This window comes from Pyxicephalus adspersus, chromosome 2 (assembly GCF_032062135.1).
Source record: "Pyxicephalus adspersus chromosome 2, UCB_Pads_2.0, whole genome shotgun sequence".
Classification (NCBI taxonomy): Eukaryota; Metazoa; Chordata; class Amphibia; order Anura; family Pyxicephalidae; genus Pyxicephalus; species Pyxicephalus adspersus.
The window spans coordinates 134,712,944-134,735,641 of NC_092859.1; the positions used below are offsets into that span (position 1 = coordinate 134,712,944).

The following is a 22,698-nucleotide window of genomic DNA, read 5'->3' on the forward strand; positions in this document are numbered from 1 at the left end:
CAAACCTCCAATGCCAGGCCATTATTCTACCTCCTGCAAACCTCCAATGCCAGGCCATTTTACATCCTGCAAACAGTCAATGCCAGGCCATTCTACCCCCAATGCCAGGCCATTCTACATCCTGCAAACCTCCAATGCCAGCAGGACATTCTATCTCCTGCAAAACCCTGATGGTGGGCATCCTTCCTCCGACTAACTGCAGATGCCATTGCATTCTCTATAAAAAAATAATATTTTTCATATATTAAAATGTGTTATTTATAACACATTTAAACCTTCATTCAGCTTCTAATTGGCTATATTTGTTATTTTGAAAGGATAATATAAAGGAAACAAGAAGCTTTCTTTATTTAATCAATTCGTTTTTGTGAATATATTTATACGATCTGCAAAATACTAGCATGGTAGAAATGTGTCATTTGCCAACAGACCTAAAAAGTGTCCCCATCCTGTCTATAAAGTTGGGAGGGTGTGCAGTGTGTTAGGCCACATTTAACATAATAAGTTTGAGAATAACATAATGAGTTTACATTTTAACAATAAAAAAATAGGGATTTAAAATTTAAAAATGAAGGTGAAATAGTTTTTGCCTGCAGAGCAGAGCAGATAGACAGAAGCCCAGCAGCTCTACAGACTGTATACACTGCCATTCACAGTCAGTCTGTCACCAGGCAACACTGCACACACGCAGAGCATGCTGGGAAATAGAGTTCCGTCTCTGACACACTCATGCTGTAGAGCGCGGTGCATTTCGGGAGTTGTAGGCCGTGGTAGGCTGGCGGGCAGAGGTGGCGGTATAGTCGGATGTAAACAGTACGGAGGGACTGACCGGGGAGCCGGGCCCCGACAATGATACACGAACTCCTCCTGGCCCTGAGCGGCTACCCAGGCAGCGTCTTCACCTGGAACAAGAGGAGCGGCCTGCAGGTTGTGTGTCCTGTCATTGCTGTCATTCATTATTATGTGTGCTCCTGTTATCTATAATGGGCGAATCAGTGTCAGTGTATTCATGTTGTCAGGTGTATCATACCGGGTGTAATAATGTATCTGTATTCCTATGGTGCCTTTTAAGCGGACCTGTCATCACATGGTGGCTATTCCTTTTATAAAATGGAAAAATGTATGTGGATTTATTTGAGCAGGACCCCCATTATTTCCTTGGTAAAGACTGAAGGGGAACCCCACACCCTCCTAGGATACATACGTCACATATCGCAGAAGCCTATGGGGTACTCCATCTGAGATGGAGCATGTGTCATCAGGGGCTTTCTTGTAAAGTAAAAAAAAAAAAAAGTGCTCAATCTTACGCATGTGCAGTGAGGTTGGCATTTTTTTTCATATTTATAATTCTTTATTTGTTTTTCACAACGTACAATATAATACTATACATAAAAAACAAAATATATCATCTTGTTACAAAACATAGGAGCATAGCTAAAATAAATAATAAAGTAAAGACGTAAAGTAATAATACATACATCCTTAAAGGGGAACTAAACTGAAAAGTGCCTAAAACAAAAAAAATATCCACTTACCTTCAGTCCGATCCATCCAAAGGTGTCTTTCATTGGATCCCACGTCGTCCTGGCAACCGTCTTTGAGCCGGCGCACCGGGCAGGGTCATCTTCGCTTCTTCTTCATGGTTCTTCTTCCTACGTCACCCGACCCAGGCGCAAGATCAGGTGACAAAGGAAGAAGTACTGAGTATGCGTAAGATCAGCAACATTTTCTCTTTTCATCAAAAGGCTCCTGTGCATGCCCGAGATGCTCAGCATGCGCACCCAAAAGGCTCTCGGGATGCATGATATAGGTATCCCGGGAGGCTATGCGCTCCCATTCATTCTCGAACTATTTCTTGATCGTAATAGGGGTAAGGATTAACATTCTTTCATAACTATATTGAATTTGCACTCTATGAAGGACTTTTGAAAAGTTTGGCATTTCCACAATTTTGTGATAGTAAGCCTAGCAGCAAACAAAATATGACAGATCAATACACAGAAGTTATGTGGAAAGATATCAATCCCTTTACTCAACTGACAGTTTGGTTTAGGTATACAGTCCGGTAATTCCGATATACATATAAATATAGATTTCCAAAAATTATACAATCTTTTACAGGACCATAATATATGACATAGCGATCCTATAAAAGGCATTTTCTTTTTTACATTTGCAGGAAGACACGTCACCTGACAAGACGCGAGATCAGGTGACATGTGAAGAATAAAGATGGCGGCGCTGGACGGAATGACGACTGCCAGAAAGAAGAGGAAAGCTGAGACAACGCGGGACTCTCTGGGTTTGGTTTGTGGACAGAACGAAAGTTTGTCATTAATAAACGTGATTTTTTTTTCACAAAAGTTCTGCTTTAAAGTGGAACTAAACTAAAAAACAAAAAATTACACTTACCTTTAATGCTACAAATCCCTAGATAGTGCTTGGCCTTCCCACGATCCGGTCCCACGTTGTCCTGGAATTCCTCTTCATCCCAGCGCTGAGGAAGCACTGTGCACTGCCATCTTCGATTTTCACTTCTGTCTTCTTCTTCAATCTTCTTTCTTTGTCACCTGATCTTGCACTGCGCAGATGTGAGATCGGGTGACATAGCCCACTGTAAAGGGGAAAAAAAGAGAGCCAATCTCACTGCGCATGCCTGAGATCGGCATCTCTTTCCCCTAGGGGGAAAATGCCCCTGAGATCTCGGGCATGTGCAGAAGAAACAGCCAGAGCCTCCTGGGATGCGTGTTTTAGGTATCCGGGGAGGCTCTGCGCTTCCATCAGGTCTTGATTGCCGTAGTGCTGCATGCTTTTTTTTTTAACCAACATTTTTACCTTGCATGGTTGTACACCCTTCTATGTAAAGTAAAAACATTCAGTTTAGGTACACTTTACAGGTGACCAGGTGACTGACCTGAGTATCACCCTAGTAGATCCTGTGTTTTATCTGCTTGTACATGATCTAGAAGTACTCACATACTCTATAAAAAAAATGAGCTAAAGCTAGCTATACACTCTGCAGTACTTTTGATCAATTATTTAAAAATGTTGAATCAAGTTTAATTTTGAGAGAAATGTGCCAATATAAAAAACACTTTTTTTGTCTGGTGATAAATATTAATTTAGATGTAATAGTGAAAACAATTACAATACCAGACAGATATCAAACAACTACGCTGAATACTTGTAGTAGGTTACAAAGACCAATTTGAATTGGTGGTTATTGTAATCCTAATACCAAGTTTTTCCCCTACTGTAATCATAATATCAAATTATTCCCCTACAAGGAGGTTTTGTTTATATTCTTCAGCATTTCCCAGACTGATCCTTATGGGTGGATCCTCAAACTCATCCTCACAGTTCACCTGTACAGTGCAGTGGATTTTGCTGTGCTGTAGAGATCACTGATATAGTTGTATAATATTAAATTTGGTTTCTTGTTTATACAAATGTTAATAGGAGGCTGTATTTGATTGTTTTATAATATTTTCTAGGTATCGCAAGATCTGCCATTTCTCCATCCCAGTGAAACCAGTGTATTAAACCGTCTGTGCAAGCTGGGAACAGATTACATCCGTTTTACTGAGTTTATTGAACAGTACACAGGGCATGTTCAGCACCCGGTAATAAAATACTTCAATATGCTACTAATAATGGGTTTTTTTTTTAATATGTGTTTGCATTAGAGAGACTCCCTTCACTTCTTTCACATTTATGTTAATGAAAGTGAGGGGACATGGTGAAGACAAAGGAAGCCAGCACAGCAAATGCAAGCTTTAATTAGTTATAGCTCATGAACTTTCTCTCTAAAGTCTGTGAACTTTAAAGGCCATTATCATAAATTCCAATCACACACTATTTATTAATAATAAAGACATTCTGTAAATTATTAAATACCTAAAATAGTTTGCGTTTACCAAATATATACATAAATGTCCCATCCTTTTTCATGATTTTCCAACTATAATAATGACATTTTCAATTATTATACAATCACAATACCAATGAAATCTAACCATCGGTGAAATTTAGACCTACAATGTATACCCAATAGTTTAAAAAAAGCAAGTGCTTATACGCAGACTATTCTCTACAGTAGTGGGTCCTCAAGTGAGATATAGCACGTGGTTGATTTTGTAAGGGCCTGCTTGTCCTCCCCATTGGAGATACTGGCAGAGGTTCTTATTACTATTATTACACAGTATTTATATAACGCCAACACATTACGCAGTGCTTTACAAAGTCAATACTCATGTCACTAGCTGTCCCTCAAAGGGGCTCACAATCTAATGTCCCTACCATAGTCATATGTCATTAATACAGTCTAATGTCAATTTTGGGGGGAAACCAGGTAACCTAATTGCATGTTTTTAGAATGTGAGAGGAAACTGGAGTACCTGGAGGAAACCTACTCAAGCATGAGGAGCCTAGTGCTAAAAAGGCCAGACTGCTAACCACTGAGCCACCGTGCTGCCCACTTCTAACCAAATATAAATGAGAGTAGAGTTGTGCTTTAATCTAATTTTTAGGGATAAAAAAGTTACATTATGTATAAGAGCTACTAATAACAAGAGTAAGAGTAGCTGCCATTTAAAGTACAATAAATTATACCGGAAAGTGTCAATCGGTAGTTTTCTTCTTTAGTATTACTAGGCAGAAAATGATATACTAGAAAATATCACTGCCTTCTGAGTGAACAGTGACTTTATCATCTCTTCTACCTACGACCAATGAGTGGCATGAAAAAAAATGACATTACCCAGTTAATTTATGTGTAGTTAATTTATTAAATAGTTTACCAATGGTATTTAATAATATTTTAATTAATATCTTAATTTTATTTATACTTTACATGTATTTATTGATAATAATTGTTAATAACGTACATATGGCATTTAAATAACTGCAGCTTACATCAAAACAAAACCTGGTGTTTCTTAAATGATGTTCTTTTTTTATTTTATGCCACTGTCTCTTGTTTTTGAATATTATTATTGCACAGTATCATATCATATCAACACATATCATTATTCAGAATTTATATAGCACCAACATATTACGCAGAGCTTTACAAAGTCCATAGTCATGTCACTAGCTGTCCCTCAAAGGGGCTCACACTCTAATGTCCCTACCATAGCCATATGCCAATAATCCAGTCTAAGGTCAATTTTAGGGGGGAGCCAATGAACCTAACTGCATGTTTTTTTGAATATGGGAGGAAACCAGAGTACCAGAAACCCACACAAACACAGGCAGAACCTGCAAACTCCTTGCAGATAGTGTCTGGCCAAGACTCAAACCTAGGACCCAGCGCGGAGCAGATAGGAAACAGGCTATAGGGGATTAGCACAGCTGATATGCAACCAAAGATGGGGGGGGGGGGTTGTCAAAGCCATCTATAATATGGAAATTTAATTCTAATACACAGTGCTTTAGCCAACAGTAATAGCTTCAGTAAGAGTTTTTACTTCTGCTTTCTATTCTTTTTTTCATTTTAGGATCACCACCCCTCTCAACAGGGACAGGTTGGCCTGCATGGAATTTACTTACGGGCCTTCTGCAGGGGTCTGGACTCAATCCTCCAGCCATACAGACAAGCTTTGTTGGATTTGGAGCAAGAGGTATACAGATGTCTGCTTGTAAGACAAGTGAAATAGCAAAATATCTGCACTCTTCTCTGCTAGAAATTGTTGTTTGATCCTCTTCCAGGACCCGGAAGTTGACAATAATGCTTCCCTTTAGTTCTGAGGCAGTAAAGGTTCACTGCAAGTGATATACTTGTTCTGGATTTAGAATTTACAACCCAGCAGTCAAAATAGTGGATTTGTTATTTTATATGTTTTGTTTCTTATTGCTTTTGTCTTTTTTTGTTTTAAATGCAGTTCTTGGCTGACCCTCATCTTTCTATTTCACATATTAACCACTCCCTAGATCAGGTAGGTGTTTGTGAGCAACAAATTATTTAATTTGTTTTGATTGCTTTTTTTGTACAGGGTGAGACATTTTGATTCACTTCAAAGCAAAGCTGTCATGGCCTGAAACATATCAAAGGTATCTGTACCCACTGAGCCTGATTTAAGAAAGCTCTCAAAGGCTGGAGAGAATATACTTTCATCAGTGAAGCTGGGTGATCCAGCAAACCTGGAATGGATTTCTTTTAAAGTCATTTGCTCGCATTCCAGGTTTGCTGGATCACCCAGCTTCACTGATGAAAGTGTATCATCTCCAGCTTTGGAGAGCTTTAATAAATCAGGCCCATTGTGTTACAGGGTATGCTGTTCTTCTTGATGCAGAATCTTGTGTTCTTGTAAAATAACTTGGATTCTCAGCCCAGGCTGTGCACAGGGCTGCAGCAATTTGGCAATTCACATTTTTTAAATGTTAACTTGTTCACTCTGAATGCTGTTTTATTGTTGGTTAAAAGAAATCTGCAGAGAGCTGCTGCACTGAAAAAATATTGGTTGTCTTGCTGTCAGTGGCATTAGTAGTGGAACTTTTATTGAACCTAATGTATAAAATGCCGGCCAGTCAGGAATCTTGCATTTTTAGCAGCAGCATCTTGGCTTTTTATTCCTCTGCAGGATTCCTTATAGTCTGCATGGCTATAATTTGATATATCAAAAATCTAAATCACTTTTATTTGAAAGGACTTTTTAGTCATAGGTATTTACAACATACACATTTCTTTAAAATTACAACTAATTTTTATTTAATCAATTACATAATAAAATTACAATATATATAAAACAAACACTTCAATAGACTGATTGTAATTGGTTATCTCAATGGAAGTTTTTTTTCACGCGTTTCATGGACAAGCTATCCACTTCTTCAGGAAATAACCATGAGACCTATACATTTTTTATCAATATATTCCAAGTCAATAGACATTTTATAAAAACAGAATGCATTTTACAAATGAATAAATCATGTATTCCACTTACAAAACCAGTCCTTTAATGAAGCATAACCAGTTAATTATTGTACAGTTATTTGATATTCTCATTTTATGTTTCAGTTTCATCTCCTCTTCCCATCAGTAATGATTGTTGTGGAACAAATCAAGAGCCAAAAGGTATATACTACCTTATAGCCCACTTATATAATAGCCCACTATTGTTATTTTAACTTGGGATGAATGTTGGTGAATTGAATTGCTCACTTGTTTCCTGTCCTTTGTGGCATCATAGGATACAATTCTAGTGTATTGGGTTTCTCACCTTGCTGATGTCATTGCAGCAGAAGTATTTTCAATCAGCTTTCCATGATATCTGCAATACCTGCTTTTAGGACTTAAAGTATTCATTAAAGTGTATCTTTTGACCTTAAGTTCTCCAAGCATAGGTGATTTATTAATGTACCCAGCAAAGAAATGTGTAAGGTGGGGGGCTATATAATAATGTCTATGCAGGTTTCTTGCATTCAACACTGGTATGAAGAAATCTTTTTATATCAAAAAATTTTGGAAATAAACCACTCAATTAAATGTCAGATCATGTTGACCTTTTCTAAAGAACAGATAGCTACCATCTAAAATGTGTGTACATTTCTGTTCGGACAAGAGTAAGCAAAACATTTCCCTGTTATTAGACAAGTCATGTAGTTTAGTAGAGGTCATTTGAGGCAAAGCAAGGGTTGTGATTTCAAGTTTATATTGACTATGCAACTTCATATTTGACAAACTTCATAGCAAAATGTGTATTCTTACCTTTGTTGCAGATTCACGGTTGTCAATTATTGGAAATGGTCTACAAGCACAGTTGTGGGGGTTTGCCTCCTGTTCGTAGTGCCCTGGAAAAGTAAGAAAGTTATCCTTTTAGTTAGTATGAGATACCTTTATCTATTAATTAGACAGATGTTTCACCAAAAAATAATTGGTGAGACTTGGCTTGACTTTCTCCTGGTTCAGCAGATGAAATAGGCATGATGGACAGATAGCACATGTACCTGTCTCTGAGGTTTTTAAATAAGTTGGTCTCTGTGCTTTTGACAGTTAAATGTACCTGTTGTCACTGAGCTCTTGACCCTGCATGGCCTGAAAGACATCGTAATTGAAGATTTTGTGAATGTCTCTTGTGACATTCAAATTGTAGAAGGATGCTTAATCTGGCTTCCGTGGTAGCATTGCATTTTTGTTATGCTGTACATTTTGAAATATAAATCAATTTTATAATTGGGCAAGCATAAAAGTGTTTGGTTGTGGACTGTTATTGAATCATAATTTAGCTTGTGTAGTTCTGAACCATCTCAACCACCATGATATTTAACCACCATGATATTTAACAGATACTCAAATATGTCCATAGCTGAACCTGGGAAATTTGTTTCTCCAGTCCACGATCCTTTATTCTGTATTGTACTTCTTCCTGTCTGAGATGACTGATTCAGCTGTTTCTGTTTGTCTGAAAACCTATTCCAGGTTCTGTTGTCCTCCGCCTATCATCACAATACCTGCAACAACTTTATTCCTACTTTCTCATATTGAAATAAAGTCCGGGGTATCTTAAGGATTGGGTGATAATTTGTACATATTTATCAAACCTCCCACATATGTCTGGGCCTCATACTTTGCATTTGTTTTCTTTTGGATAGGTAACGTGTACCTTTCTGACTTCACTCCCACATAAAAATAAAATAAAAGTTGTTAAAATAAGTAAAATAAGTTGTTTGTCGAATGGCAGACCCCTTATATAAAGTATTTTTTTTTTTTTTTTTTTTTTTTTTCACTTCAATGGTCACTTCAAAACCATTGCAGTCGTATCACCTTAAAGTATATTTGTGGATCAGAAAAAAATGTAATAAGGGAAACTACTATTTGGATGTTAATGTTCACGATCTGCAAGATTGCATTTATAAAAACTTTTGGCATCTTCAGTATTTACAGCACATTGTTGCTTTCCTGGGATCCTCAAAAGTTTCATAAAACTGAACACCATTAACCTCCCCAGTGGTAAGCTCAAGTGTGACTCGGGGTAAAAAAAACCTGCTGAAAGCTGTTGAAAAAGTAAAAAACAAACACTTACCTGGTCCCATCGGTGTCCTCAGGGTCGTGCCATCCTCTGGCCGCGTCCTCTTCCTCGATCTGTCCCCCGGCGAGTGTGCTGACATTCCCCGGGAGATCTCGGTGACAGTGGGGAGTACAGCCGCCGCTAGGGGCGCGGCAGGAATTTCAGATTATTTTGTATTGCATTCAATATAAAATCACCTTATTGTATGTAGTATAATGAGTATAATAAAGCTTGAAACACAAAATCATTTCAAAGTTTATTATTAAATGTATCTTTTTTTTTTATTTATTATTTTGACATGATTTTGTGTTTCAAATATTCAAACTTTATTATACTCATACTATTATAATATACTGTAAAATATTTTTTTTATGAAAAACAATGTACCACTTTTAGACATATAAATCCCAACAGAAATGAACTGCCCAGGAGGTTAACAATGTGAAAAAGATAGAAGAAGAAACTTTGAAATACAGTACAGTGACCTTTTCAAACAATCCTTTGACGTTTCTGATGCTGAAATCAATTATGTGTCTTATATCTTACTAGGATCCTTGCAGTGTGTCATGGAGTCATGTACAAACAGCTGTCTGCATGGATGCTTCATGGGCTTTTACTAGACCAGTACGAAGAGTTTTTTGTGAGACAAGGGCCTGCTTCTGGCAATGCTTCTGCTCAGCCAGATGAAGAAGAAGATGACCTGGGTATTGGAGGTCTGACAGGAAAACAGCTTCGAGAGCTGCAAGATTTGGTAAGACATAGTATTGCATACTTTATATATCAATGTGTATGAAGATATTAGCACATTGCTACATTTCCTACTTTAAAGTGAACCTCCTCACATGTTCTGAACAATCACATGTTTGCATATTTTGTTGTAATTCAAGTTCTGTATACTTTCAATGTCCAAATTGGAAGCACTGAAAGGATATAGGTTGCATTCCAATAACCAATATGAACACAGAGCAGCAGTTGAGAGAGGGAGGATTTATGCCACTAAGAAAATCTCAGTGGTTCTGCTGTGAACTTTGAGGGTGAATTGTTGCACAGTGTCTGTAGCTACAGAGGTCAGTTAGGCATTATTATAAATTCTTATTTAATGCTTATTAAAGCAGAACTAAACCTTGCTATAATGGCCTGTCCCCATTCCCTCTCAGGGCCATGCTATCTTCTTCCTTTTTACTTCCCCCTATGATCTTTGGGCAGCTGGGGTACCCTGGCACCAGTTCAAGAAAGATTAGGGAGGTAAGAAGGATTATTGCAGAAGGGACAACATTTGTCTTTTTCTGCAGTAATGACCTGCCTGGTTTAGCATTTTTAAAAGTGAATTTTAGAATATTTGTATAAATTTATTAAACTAAATTGTTCAAAGCCTGGATACGGCTTCACTTAGAGAGTTTTTTTTATGTGAATTTAATTTGCGTTATGTAAAAAAAATTGCAATATACAATAATGTTTTTTTAATATAATTTAACCTAATGCTGCACAAAATAAACTCTGATCAAGTATGCATGAGCTTTGACTAACACTATGAAAACATTATTGGGCCAGCATTGTGAGGATGTGTCTATTTCTTTTTACAGCGTCTGATTGAGGAGGAGAACATGTTGGCACCTTCTCTTAAGCAATTTTCGCTAAGGGTTGAGATGCTGCCATCCTATATACCTGTGAGGGTTGCTGAAAAGATACTATTTGTAGGAGAATCTGTCCAGATGTTTGAAAATCAGAACGCAAATATGACTAGAACAGGTATGACACAATCTATAGCTAATTTATTCAGACTCCTAACATTTTACATTTTAAGGTGATTAATATGACCTTTACACAATTCTTTTGTAGAATCATCATGTTTCTATTCAGGTATAATTCATCAGAGCATTTCTGGTGCAGGAATAGTAATGATATCAATCTAAATGTGCTCCGTAAAAAATAAAAATGTCTCAATATCTGGATAGAAATGTTGAATCAAATACAGGTAGTCCCCGGGTTACATACGAGATAGGGATTATAGGTTTGTTCTTAAGTTGAATTTGTATGTAAGTCGGAACAGGTACGATATTTTATTAAATGCAATTAGGACAGATGTTTGTCTCAAAATATTATCAGGCAGCATGGTGTCAGTTACTGTATGAAATCCTCACTGTGAGTTATTTACAAAAAAAGCAAAAAAAAAAAAAATTTTATGGAGCCTAGACATTCAATAACTTCTGGAGCAAACTGTGCTTCGATGTGCAAAAAGAATCAACTGCAGAGTTTGTCTTGGTCATTAAAGAGTTACAAGAAGCTACAGACCAACTCAGCTCTTAAGATCACTCACAACCTCAGCTGTGTTTAGCAAAAGATTTCTTCTGCAGGTCATGCAAACAGCCCCCTTAAGCCTCCTTCCTGCACACCAGTGAGTAGGTAAGCGCCTCTTTGTATCTAGGAGTTGTCCGTATGTTGGATGTCCTTAACTTGGGGACTACCTGTAGATGGAATACAGTTTTTATACAATTTCACTGACATAATATAGCTAGATAATTCACTTCAAGGATAGCAGTTTATAAAATCTTGTGAATCCTATATATCATCCAGTCTCCCAGCCAGCATTTGTCCACAGTTATCCAACATTGGTTGTGTTTTAGTGATGACATTCTAGTATTAAATAGCTTAGCATTTATTTGGAGGTTGGATGTTACGCAAAGGGTATTTGATGTTTCCTCTAAGTGCCATAGGCTCTTATGAAACATGCAAGCCGCTGATACTGAAAGGGTTTTACAGAGAGGACTACTTACTTGGTTCTTGTGAATAATTACTAGCTTCTAAGAGAGCTTCTTTGTTCTGGGTAATCTCATTTTTATAAGATTTTGTGGGTACATTTAATGTGCTTGTATCTCTAATAAAAAAAATTAAGCACTACACAATGCCAGTGCAATTGTTTGTGTTGTATTCTTTCGAAGTGGTGCTGTCCAATAGTGTAGCTGTATGCTGCAATATACTGGAATTGCTGTCAAAAACCAACTACAGGTGTATGGACTTTGATTTCCCCTTAAAGGTGGCTAACAGGTAAACAATGGCCAAATATTGGTAGATACTTTCCTTGCCTTAATAAATAAAAACCTATGTGTCAATCAGTCTTTTTTCCTTACTGTTGGTCTTTGTGCCTTTTAGGCTCCATATTGAAGAACCAGGAAGATATATTTGCAGCAGAATTACACCGGTTAAAACAACAACCTTTGTTTAGCTTGGTGGATTTTGAGTCTGTGCTGGACAGGATCAGAAGCACTGTTGCAGAGGTTTGGACGAGATTTTCATGTTTTGCTTCTATAGTGTAGTTAGTGTTAACATAATAAGATCATAACGAAAAATACATTAAAATATATATTTTTTGTGGACAACTTTTAAATCTGTCCATAAAAAAAAAAATATGCACATAAATATATCTTCCAATTAGGACTCTGTAGCATATTCATATGCCTTAGTTGCAGTGGTGAAGCACGTTTTAAATTTTAATTTGTTGTGTCGCAGAATAAGAAAAAGATTATAAATGTAGCATTTGCCATGTTTATCAAATAGGCAACTGGTTTTGTTCCCTGGTAAGCAGGCTTCTGGAGAGAGGAGAATACCGTAGAAACTACTAAAATGGTGATAAGAAGCTATCACCAGCTTATATCAGAAGCATGGGGTAACTGTTCTCTACTTTATAAAGTGGCAAATACGGGGTCTGAAGCAAACCCCTCCAATCCAATTTGTGGCAAACACTATTTGGCAACCCATAAAGTCATGACCAGTTTTTATCAGCACTTGATAAATTTGGCTAACAGGATATGTAAATGCATAACTGATATTACCTATAAAAGCAGTGATCTTTTTTAGCTGGTAAATGGATGAAAGAATCGCATTTTGTGTATATATGACGCCATTTTTCCTGTTCGCTCCTTATTATCTAGGTCTCATAGTCCTGAGTTATAGGTTCTTCACACAGCAGGATATACTATATATGCTGCATTCAGCTTTTTTGAAATCTGTATTAAAAGAATGGTAATATCTTTTTGTTCTGTGTTGTAGCACTTGTGGAAACTCATGGTAGAAGAATCAGATTTAATAGGTCAATTGAAGGTGAGTAGTTCTGTTAAAGTCTGGAACCATATTTGTTTTTGTATAGCTTATGTGGCAAACATCAAGTTATAGTTATGGTATAGGCCATCAATCCCTTTTTAATTGGTTATATTTGTGTAGTCTTTTTTACCCGTATTTAGGTTTCTGGGACCACAACAACACTATCCATATAATTTTCTATTGTCATGACAACACTTAAATGAGTTTACCAATCAAACTTTAATCTTAATCTTAAATGTTTAATATTTTCTTAAAATTGGGGCTATCCAAACATTGTTCGTTAGACTGCATTCTGCATTTCAATCATTAAGTTTCTCAACTTCTGCTCAAAACACAAAAAAACAGGTGAGTGGTTGCTATGAGCAATACCATTGCCCTGTATTATCTTAGCTCTAGATTAGTACATGTTTGAACACACTCATGGTAATGCTGTTTCTTTACTGACAGTTGCAAATAACCATGCTGATCTTTTATTTCTGTTCCATGTACTGCACAGTTTATTATTACTATAAAATGTATTCTTGTTTTGAATGCTTTATAAATTGATTTTCAGTAAGTGGAAATAAGGTAATGTGTATGTTATACAATGTATGACAAATAGTAAGCAATATCATTAAATATAGGACAAATATCTTCAGATAATATTTCAGGAAATGACAGTAAGATGTTACCTTTCATGCATATATCTGATACTATTGTTAGATGGACCTTGTGGCAATCTAGCCTTGGTAGAAGTAAAGAGCTGGGATTTTAATCGGCGGCATATATGGATAAACAGAGATTGCACATTTATTCATTCTACATTCTTGATTTATTTGTTTCAGATTATTAAAGATTTCTACCTACTAGGTAGAGGGGAATTATTCCAGGCATTCATAGACATAGCCCAGCATATGCTGAAAACTCCACCAACTGCAGTGACAGAACATGGTGAGTGCAATCCATGAGGCTGTTATTTACGTAGATAGGCTGCACGTTTTTATAATTGCCAGTCATGTGACAATCGGCATCTTTTCTTTCTTAGATATTAATGTAGCATTCCAGTTATCTGCTCATAAGGTGTTACTTGATGATGACAACCTTCTGCCTTTGCTTCATTTAACCATTGATTATCATGGAAAGGAACATAAAGGTATGTGGGCATGTATACTTTATAAAAGGCTTTGTTGATAGCTGCACACCTTCTTTTCTTTTTTAGTCATGTATTCCTGCAAATTTATTTTTTTTGATTGGAAATACTTTTTTGTCTCCACAAAAACAAATGTTTGGATCCCCTCCTCTTCGGTAGACTTAAAGTAGAACTAAAATTCCATTTTAAAAGTTTGGCATCAGGCAGGGCTTTATTGCACAAAGGAACGGGCGACGCCAGGTACATCTCGGCTTCCTCTGCAGATGCCGGGACTGAATAAACTCCCAAGTCTGCGTGGGCTGGCCAAAGATCAGAATGAAGAAGATGGCGGTGCCCGCGTCGAGACTGGGTCTAATTGCATGCATACTAACATAATCTTTGTGTCTATAGATATGTCCCAGCCTCGGGATGCTCCATCTCGTGACACGTCTCCTAGGGAGGCCCCCACCTCTGGCTGGGCCGCACTTGGACTGTCTTATAAGGTGCAATGGCCTCTTCACATTCTCTTCACACCTGCTGTATTGGAAAAGTGAGTTTTTCTGCTTTATGAAATCTGTTGCTGTGATTGTCTTTAATACAGTTTCTGGACCCCTATAACATGGGAGAATCCTTAAAAAAAAAAAAAAAAAAGTATCAGGTCTTCTGGGAACCCCTGCTATAATTACTATATCCACAGCTCACAGTATATCGGTGAGGTGGTCAGTGGGAAAAATGCCTCCTACATTGCTGGCCAGTGAAAAGAATGTCACTCTTACAAAACAGATATTTTTTGTTGGTAAAATATATATATTGCACAACAGCAATGCCTTTGGGAAATGATCAGACCGAAATACATTTAAAATCTGACTCGCTTTTAAAATGTCTCTGCTAGTGTTACAGTTTATAACGCACGTTAGAACAGATAAACAAATCTGGAAACATAAATCCTAGAATTACGACAGCTCAGTAAAATGTCAGCAGGCTAAACTGCTGGAGTGTTCAATCTTCAAACAAATTGTATAGTAGATGCAAAATCCTGAAGTACTCTTAACCTTTTACAGAGAACTGAAAATGAATCCATGTGAATTATGACCTACATATCGTTATCCCTTTGTAGATACAATGTGGTTTTCAAATACCTGCTGAGTGTACGCCGAGTACAGTCAGAACTGCAGCACTGCTGGGCTCTTCAGATGCAGAGAAAACATTTGGAATCAAACAAAACTGACGCCATCAAATGGCGGCTGAGGAATCACATGGCCTTTCTTGTTGACAATCTCCAGTACTATCTACAGGTGAGAAATGCAGTATCAGTAGTGTAAAAATATGTGGTTGATGACTGTAACCATGACAGGTGTTACAGAACTATTACAATAATACAAAATGATTGTGAGCCCCATTGAGGGACAGCCAGTGACATGACTATGGACTTTGTAAGGTGCTGCGTAATATGTTGGCGCTATATAAATACTGGATAATACTATAAGTACTGTGTAATAATAATAATGATGAAAGGACTTGCTGCCATCACTTTTAGTAGTTAGTAATCCATTTTATATTTATTTTTAAATTGTATTAATCGCACTTAGAACGTTATGGGTCTTATATTCAGAAATTTTACCTAGATTGAAGTCTGTATTAGCATGTTTTTTCATTAACACTTCCTGTGGGCTGGACACACACCTTTACATGTGCATTGGTATGCATTTCTATGTGCATTGATGCATTTGTAGGCATTGTTTATTCATGTATTTGTGGCTGTTAAGGGACGGAATGATTAGCATTCCCTGGAAATGCATGAAAACATAACTTGAAAAACATGTAATGTGCTTTGAAGCACTTCCAGAAAATTGTACTTGTTTACTTGTTGTTTGACTACAGCAACTTTAACATACTGTGCATTAACCCCTCTCGTCTGCAGTGCTGGGGTCCTGGTTTCAAATCCCAGACAGGCTGCTGTTTGCAAACAATTTGCATGCTTTCCCTCCTATTTTCTTTGGGCTCTTCAGTTTCCTCCACACCTCAATTAATGTGCATTTACCTTTAATGGCACCAGAAACTGTTTATATGTGGAAAATAAGCAGCACAGCTTAAGTGCAGTGCGAGCTGTTGGGCACAATATGGATGTGTGAGAATAATAATAATGATTGAGAAAGCTCTCCATGTGAATTCACCCATAGTTTAACTTGTTTATTCATTTGCAAAAAGTGTGAACTGAGTGAAACTGAAATAAGAGTTTGAATTTAACCACATATCAAAAGAAGCATCCTGTATGTACATAGCATAGCTGGCAGCTTCAGAAGCTGGTGGTCACCCTAATCTGTAATATGGGCATATAGGGAAACTGGGGAAGGGTATTTGGCCAACTTTTCCTTTTCAGGGGGAAAAAACATACAGTGACTTGCTACAGATAACAAGAATTATCCTTTTCTTTTAGGTAGATGTGCTAGAATCCCAGTTCTCCCAGCTGTTACAGCAGATAAACTCCACGCGGGATTTTGAGAGTATTCGCCTGGCCCATGACCACTTTCTCAGCAACCTCCTGGCCCAATCCTTTATTTTATTAAAGCCAGTAAGTACAAATGTCTGTGTTCTAGTATAATTATTCAATGTGATCTTTCTATATAGTGTTTAGAACAGTATTATCTGTTTTGCAGGTTTTCCATTGCCTGAATGAAATTTTAGATTTGTGTCATAGCTTCTGCTCTCTAGTCAGCCAGAACTTGGGTCCCCTGGATGAACGTGGAGCGGGCCAGTTGGATATTCTTGTAAAAGTAAGCTAAATAAATTTGCTTCATTAATAACAGGACAAAACTATACGTCACATCACCCTAACATGTAGTGATTTAGTAGATGTAATGTGTGATATCACCTTTCCATGTCTTGTAGGGATTTAGTTGCCAGTCTTCGCTTCTCTTCAAAATACTCTCCAGTGTCCGAAACCATCAGATCAACCCTGACCTTGCACAACTGCTTCTGCGACTAGACTATAACAAATACTATACACAGGCAGGAGGCACATTGGGAAGGTAAGACTTGACAAACTTAGTTACTTCATTCTATGCTACCTCTGATACTTCCTCTGTGCTAACTGACCTTACTTGCACAAGAATTATTAAATATTGCTCTAAATTAAATGTCTGTAGAAATGCAGAGCATGCTTTGGGGCTCAAGTTGACAGGAGTTCTTGTCAAACATGGCTGTTTCCATTTGAACACAGTGCTTGACATGAAAAAGACTACATGTGGTTTGCTTTGCCTGCAGTTCAAATGCACCTCAGCAGGACATGCTGCATCTGGGTATGCATACAAAGCGTTAAACTGTTATTTAAATAGCAACTTAATCATCTAAAATCAAATCTACTGAAACATCAAAGTGTCTGAATCCTAATATGGACCCAAGAGTTAAAAATTACAGGGAGTCAAAAATATTATACTGCTCATTCTTTCTGGTTGGCAGCAAAATAGAGGCTGTATTTACACACTGACATGCCCTGGATCAGGTCTCTACAGGGTGATGTCCAAAAATTTACTTTTTGTGGATTCAAAGCATAGGGATATTTGTCTCCTCTCATCTCCCATCATCTCCATCTACTACCTATCTGCTTGACCCCCTGATCTACTTTATGCCCATTCCTCCGCCCTAATCAAACTTTTCAACCTCTCCCTTTCTACTGGTATCTACCCCTCCGCTTTCAAACATGCCATAATTCTCTCCATCCTGAAGAAACCCTCACTAAACCCCTCCCTACCTTCTACCTACCGTCCTATTTACCTTCTTCCATATGTTTCCAAACTTCTTGAGCACCTTGTCTACAAAAAACTTGCCGATTATCTGAGCACCAACTCTCTCCTTGACCCCCTCCAGTCTGGTTTTAGAGCTGCCCATTCCACTGAAACAGCCCTTACTAAAGTGACCAATGACCTCGTCAGAGCTAAGTCTCAAGGCAACTTTTCCCTGCTCCTTCTCCTTGATCTTTCTTCTGCCTTTGACACTGTTGATCACCCTCTTCTAATAAAAATCATGCACTCCATTGGTATCTGTGACACTGCTCTCTCTTGGTTTGCTTCTTATCTTTCTGACCGCTCCTTTCAAGTTTCTTTCAATGGTAACTCCTCCTCACCCACTCTCCTCCATGTTGGTGTTCCCCAAGGGTCAATCCTTGGACCGGTTCTCTTTTCTCTGTACACCTCCTCTCTCGGTAGTCTCATATCCTCCTTTGGCTTGCAGTACCATCTGTATGCTGATGACACTCAAATCTATCTGTCCACCCCTGACCTGTCTCCCTCAGTCCTGGATAAGGTCTCATGCTGCCTGTCGGCCATCTCATCATGGATGTCTCACCGATTCCTGAAACTCAACCTGGATAAAACAGAACTTATCATTTCCTCCCCCTGACATATACCTAACCTGTTAACAACACTGTTTTTCGGCCCTCCCCTCAGGCACGTTGTCCCCAGAGACCACCAAACTCCTTGTACACGCTCATCATCTCTTGCCTGGAATACTGTAACATCCTTTTCTCTGGTATTCCACTAACCCCACTCTCTCCTCTACTATCTATTATGAATGCTGCAGCCAGACTCATCCATCCATTCCACCGCTCCTCCTCTGCTGCATCTCTTTGTAGTAACCTCATCACACGCACAGCTACAAGACTTTCCTAGAGCTGCCCCAGTTTTCTGGAATGGTCGTCCTTGTCCTATTTGGCTTGCTCCTACTTTCTGCTCATTTACAAGAGCACTCAAAACCCATCTTTTCAAATTTGCCTACCTGTCTTCTTGTCTTTTGAAACTGTCACTACATCTTTCCCCTACTATTATGTGTTAATTCCCCCACCTCCTAGATTGTAAGCTCTTCAGGGCAGGGTCCTTTCCTCCTGTGTCACTGTCTGTATCTGTCATTTGCAACCCCTATTTAATGTACAGGGTTGCGTTATATGTTGGTGCTATATCAATCCTGTTTATTAATAAATAATAATAATATTCGTAACCATGTATACAAATAAGAGCCGCTATCCTGAGGGCATTGACAGCATTCTCTCAGTCACCAAAGCTGCACATCAGGTAATAAGAATATAAAGATAAAAAAGCTTTACCTCCTTTATTCACATTGATATAGTGCAGAATCTTTGGGACTTTTGTTTATACTTGTAGTATATTTATTGATTTTTAGTAACATTTATTTATCAAGGTAATTTTATTTTGTAGTTTTAAAGATTTTTTTTCAATAATGCTTTCTTTAATTTTTAATAGTAATTCTTTATTATTTTTAAATGTTTTATTTATGTGAATTGTGGATATAAATATAAAGACAATTCCCATATTAGGCTATTTTTGTTTAAAAAAAAAGGAATCTGACATTCCTGCAAACATTCCCTGATTGGAATCAATTACTGCAATTCAAACCCGGAAGATTCCTATAAGCAAATGTCCAAATCCCTGTTTTATATATTGATCGCATTGTTTTTATTTTGTTTGATTAAAATACTTCGGAGATCTGATGACCTCTAGTGGAAGATTGCTTGAAAACACAAGTATTGTGAAGAAAAGTTTAAATACTAACGGTAGCAAAAAAGGAAATAGAAATCGTGTGGAAAATAGTAAAGGGAATGAGGACTTATTTAGGATAGTGTATTAGGTTAAACAGGTACAAAAAATTAAAAAAAAAAAAGTCAGGTTGTTTTAACTGATATTTACAGTTCAACTCTTCATCCCCTTGATCTGCAGATAAACAAAACAAAGTAATGGTGCCACTTCATAAATTTCATTCCTGTCACATGACAGAATACACTTTACCTTTTAAAGAATTATCTAGTTAAAGAAAAACCTCAACGATCACATTGAGGAGAACTCTGTACCCTATTCAGCCTTGGCTCATCCTGACCAAGCTGGAAGACTCTTATGTAGCTTTTTAATCCATCTTACTGAGGTCCTAAAAGGGTCACTTCCACTTCTTCTGTTCTCTGCTTCTTATCCTCTTGTTAGGCCTTTGGCAATGTTGGTCTGGGTGGCCCACGGTACCTAAAGCAAATTGATGCAAGTGTTTATGTACAGGGTTATGGCAGGAAGACCCCAGTTCTTTCATCAGTGCAGTTTCCTGGCTCGTTTAAGAAAATAGATTGTTTTAATTACAGGGCCAAAAACCTTTAGTCATATCGCTTTTTGCGAGCATTTCATGCTACAGAGGAGCAGACTTACAGATCCACTTACCTCTGCTTAAATCATACAATTAAGATGAATCTTCCTTACTCCTTATATTTTTCCCTTGTGCCTCGTTTATATGAATCTAAGTGAAGTGGCCTAGTAGGAAGCCCAGCAGCAGAAGCAAGGGCACATTCTACTAAAAGTATGGTTAATTTCATGCAAAGAAAAAACTATGGAAGTAATGTGCAAAACAATGAGTTCTATGAATACATTTATTCAATAATACAATATAGATCAGGGCTTCTCAAGCACTTTGTGACTCTCATTGTTGTCAGTAAAACTGACCTATCTGTAATGGTGACATTTTTATAATCTCACCTCCAAGCAATGTTTATGGACATCAAGTTAGATTTCTCATTAATGGCAGTAACCTTAGTTGTCAGAAGGTGCAAGGATGTAACTCCTTGTATAGATAAATTACGTTTTTGGGGGGTTTATAAAGTTGGATGAAGTAACCTGTTTTGATGGCTGTCTTGTTAATCATTGCATGCACACTGTTAAGATGTTTGCATCCTTTGCTAAATGCTAATCTTTCCTTTTTAGTTTTGGATTATGAAGAACATCTCAAAGAACTGAGACAGAGACAGATGTCACCTGCTACTAAATAATTTTGCACAAATTTCAATTTTCTATAAAACCTTGGACATGTGGTATAAAAACAATTTTGGTGTAATAAATGATTTATTTCTATTATACCTGTGATCAGTTTGGTATTTGAACAGTGTTTTTTTCTTGTCACCTAATCCAGTATTTCAATGACTTAAAAGATAAACCAGACAGGAGGATAAGGAGGTCAGCAATATTAGTTTTTATACTTTATATCATTTAATTGATTGCTCCAAAAATGTTTATTAGATTGCAGATAACATACGAGGGGGTGCCGAGAAGTTCCTGGTTTTGCCCAGAAAGAAGAGATCCAGAGTTTGGAAATAGCACATGTATTCAATGATGCACTTGGTACAGCGTAGTTGCAGCTCTTCTAGACCATTCAAATAAAAGTCTATTGGTTGGGCCGCAAACCAGCTCTTAGCAGCATCTCGGACGTCAGAAATGTCCTCAAAACATTGCTCCATCAGGTGTTTCTTAAAATTCAGGAACAGATACTAGTCCGAAGGGGCCAGGTCAGGTGAGTAAGGGGGATGGTGGACCAATTGGAAACCCAAAGTGTTCAATTTGGCAGCCACAATGTTGGACGTGTGCGCAGGTGCATTGTCCTGCAAAAAAATAATCCCTTTGGTCAACTTTCCACGGTATTTTGTCTTAATTGCCTCCTTCAGGTGGTCCAGGTTAGCATAATACTGTCCGGTGATACTAGAACCCTGAGTTAGGTAGTCCACCAACAGAATACCGTCTTTGTCCCAGAAAACGGATGCAATGCCAATTTCTGGGTTTGTAACTACGGTTGCCCGGATCCTGTGGCGCCATTCTTTTGACTGTTCCTTGGTTTCAGGATCATAGATGTGGAGCCAGGTTTCATCCTCAGTCACTAACCTAGCTGAAAAGTCCTGTGCAGCTTCAAAATGGGCCAAAACAGCTTAGGATGCTCATTCTTTCTTCTGATCACTGTTCAAACATTTTGGCACCCAGTTCGCTAAAAACTTGCACATGTCTAGGATAGTGGTGATATCAAACCCAACACGCTACCATGAGATATCAAGTATCTGGGCTATCATTTTTAAAGATATTCGCCGGTCCTCAAAAATCAGCTCTTGGACACTATCGCAGGTTGCCGGGTCATTTGATATTGGGGGGCGCCCACTGCAGGGCTCATCTTCAACGAGATATCCGGGTTTTGATAGTGCTGTAGGAAGGACACTTCTCCCCCAGTGTTTGTGACATCTCAGTGTGAATGTCCTTTGCTGACTTTCCCTGGAGAAACAAAAACTTCATGGAGACCCGTAACTCAAATGACGTGAAACTTGCTTGTGCCTCTGCCATCACAGCTTCTCACTAAAAGAAAAAACAGTTTTAAGAATCACAAAGACCTGATATTTGCACAGTTACTTACTAAGATATTAGGCTGTCATATGCCCCCACATTCATTTTTCTATTTCATCTGGAAAGGGGCAAAGCCAGGAACGTCTCAGCACCCCCTCATATTAGATCTGTAAACCGTCCTTTAAAGCATTTAACATGTACAATATAGAAAAATGAAAGCGAAAGTCTGAATCTTTGTGTTTCCTTACCACTCCTTTAAAAAGTTATTGGTTTTAGGAGAACTTTACACTCAATCTTTCCAGCTTGATCGTTATGTCCTCACCCTGTAGCTTGTTGCTTT

General features: G+C 37.8%; 1 protein-coding gene across 1 annotated transcript; it reads left to right on the plus strand.

The window, feature by feature from the left end:
- Window positions 1-750: 750 nt before the first annotated feature.
- Window positions 751-21,113, plus strand: TUBGCP4 (tubulin gamma complex component 4). Its single transcript, XM_072402483.1, has 18 exons — window positions 751-927; window positions 3,495-3,623; window positions 5,499-5,621; window positions 5,883-5,936; window positions 7,019-7,075; window positions 7,720-7,799; window positions 9,558-9,759; window positions 10,592-10,757; window positions 12,159-12,283; window positions 13,056-13,106; window positions 13,931-14,036; window positions 14,131-14,238; window positions 14,626-14,764; window positions 15,332-15,509; window positions 16,652-16,786; window positions 16,872-16,988; window positions 17,104-17,243; window positions 20,964-21,113. The coding sequence occupies exons 1-18, from the start codon at window positions 850-852 to the stop codon at window positions 20,974-20,976; spliced, it is 2,001 nt and encodes a 666-aa protein (XP_072258584.1). The 5' UTR covers window positions 751-849; the 3' UTR covers window positions 20,977-21,113.
- The last annotated feature ends 1,585 nt before the right edge of the window (window positions 21,114-22,698 follow it).

Excerpts from the sequence above, each read along its gene's own strand:
- TUBGCP4 (XM_072402483.1), top strand. The coding sequence starts at position 850 with ATGATACACGAACTCCTCCTGGCCCTGAGCGGCTACCCAGGCAGCGTC. Across the intron at positions 5,937-7,018 it reads TTAACCACTCCCTAGATCAG|TTTCATCTCCTCTTCCCATC; the intron begins GTAGGTGTTTGT and ends TTTATGTTTCAG. Across the intron at positions 14,037-14,130 it reads AACTGCAGTGACAGAACATG|ATATTAATGTAGCATTCCAG; the intron begins GTGAGTGCAATC and ends TTTCTTTCTTAG.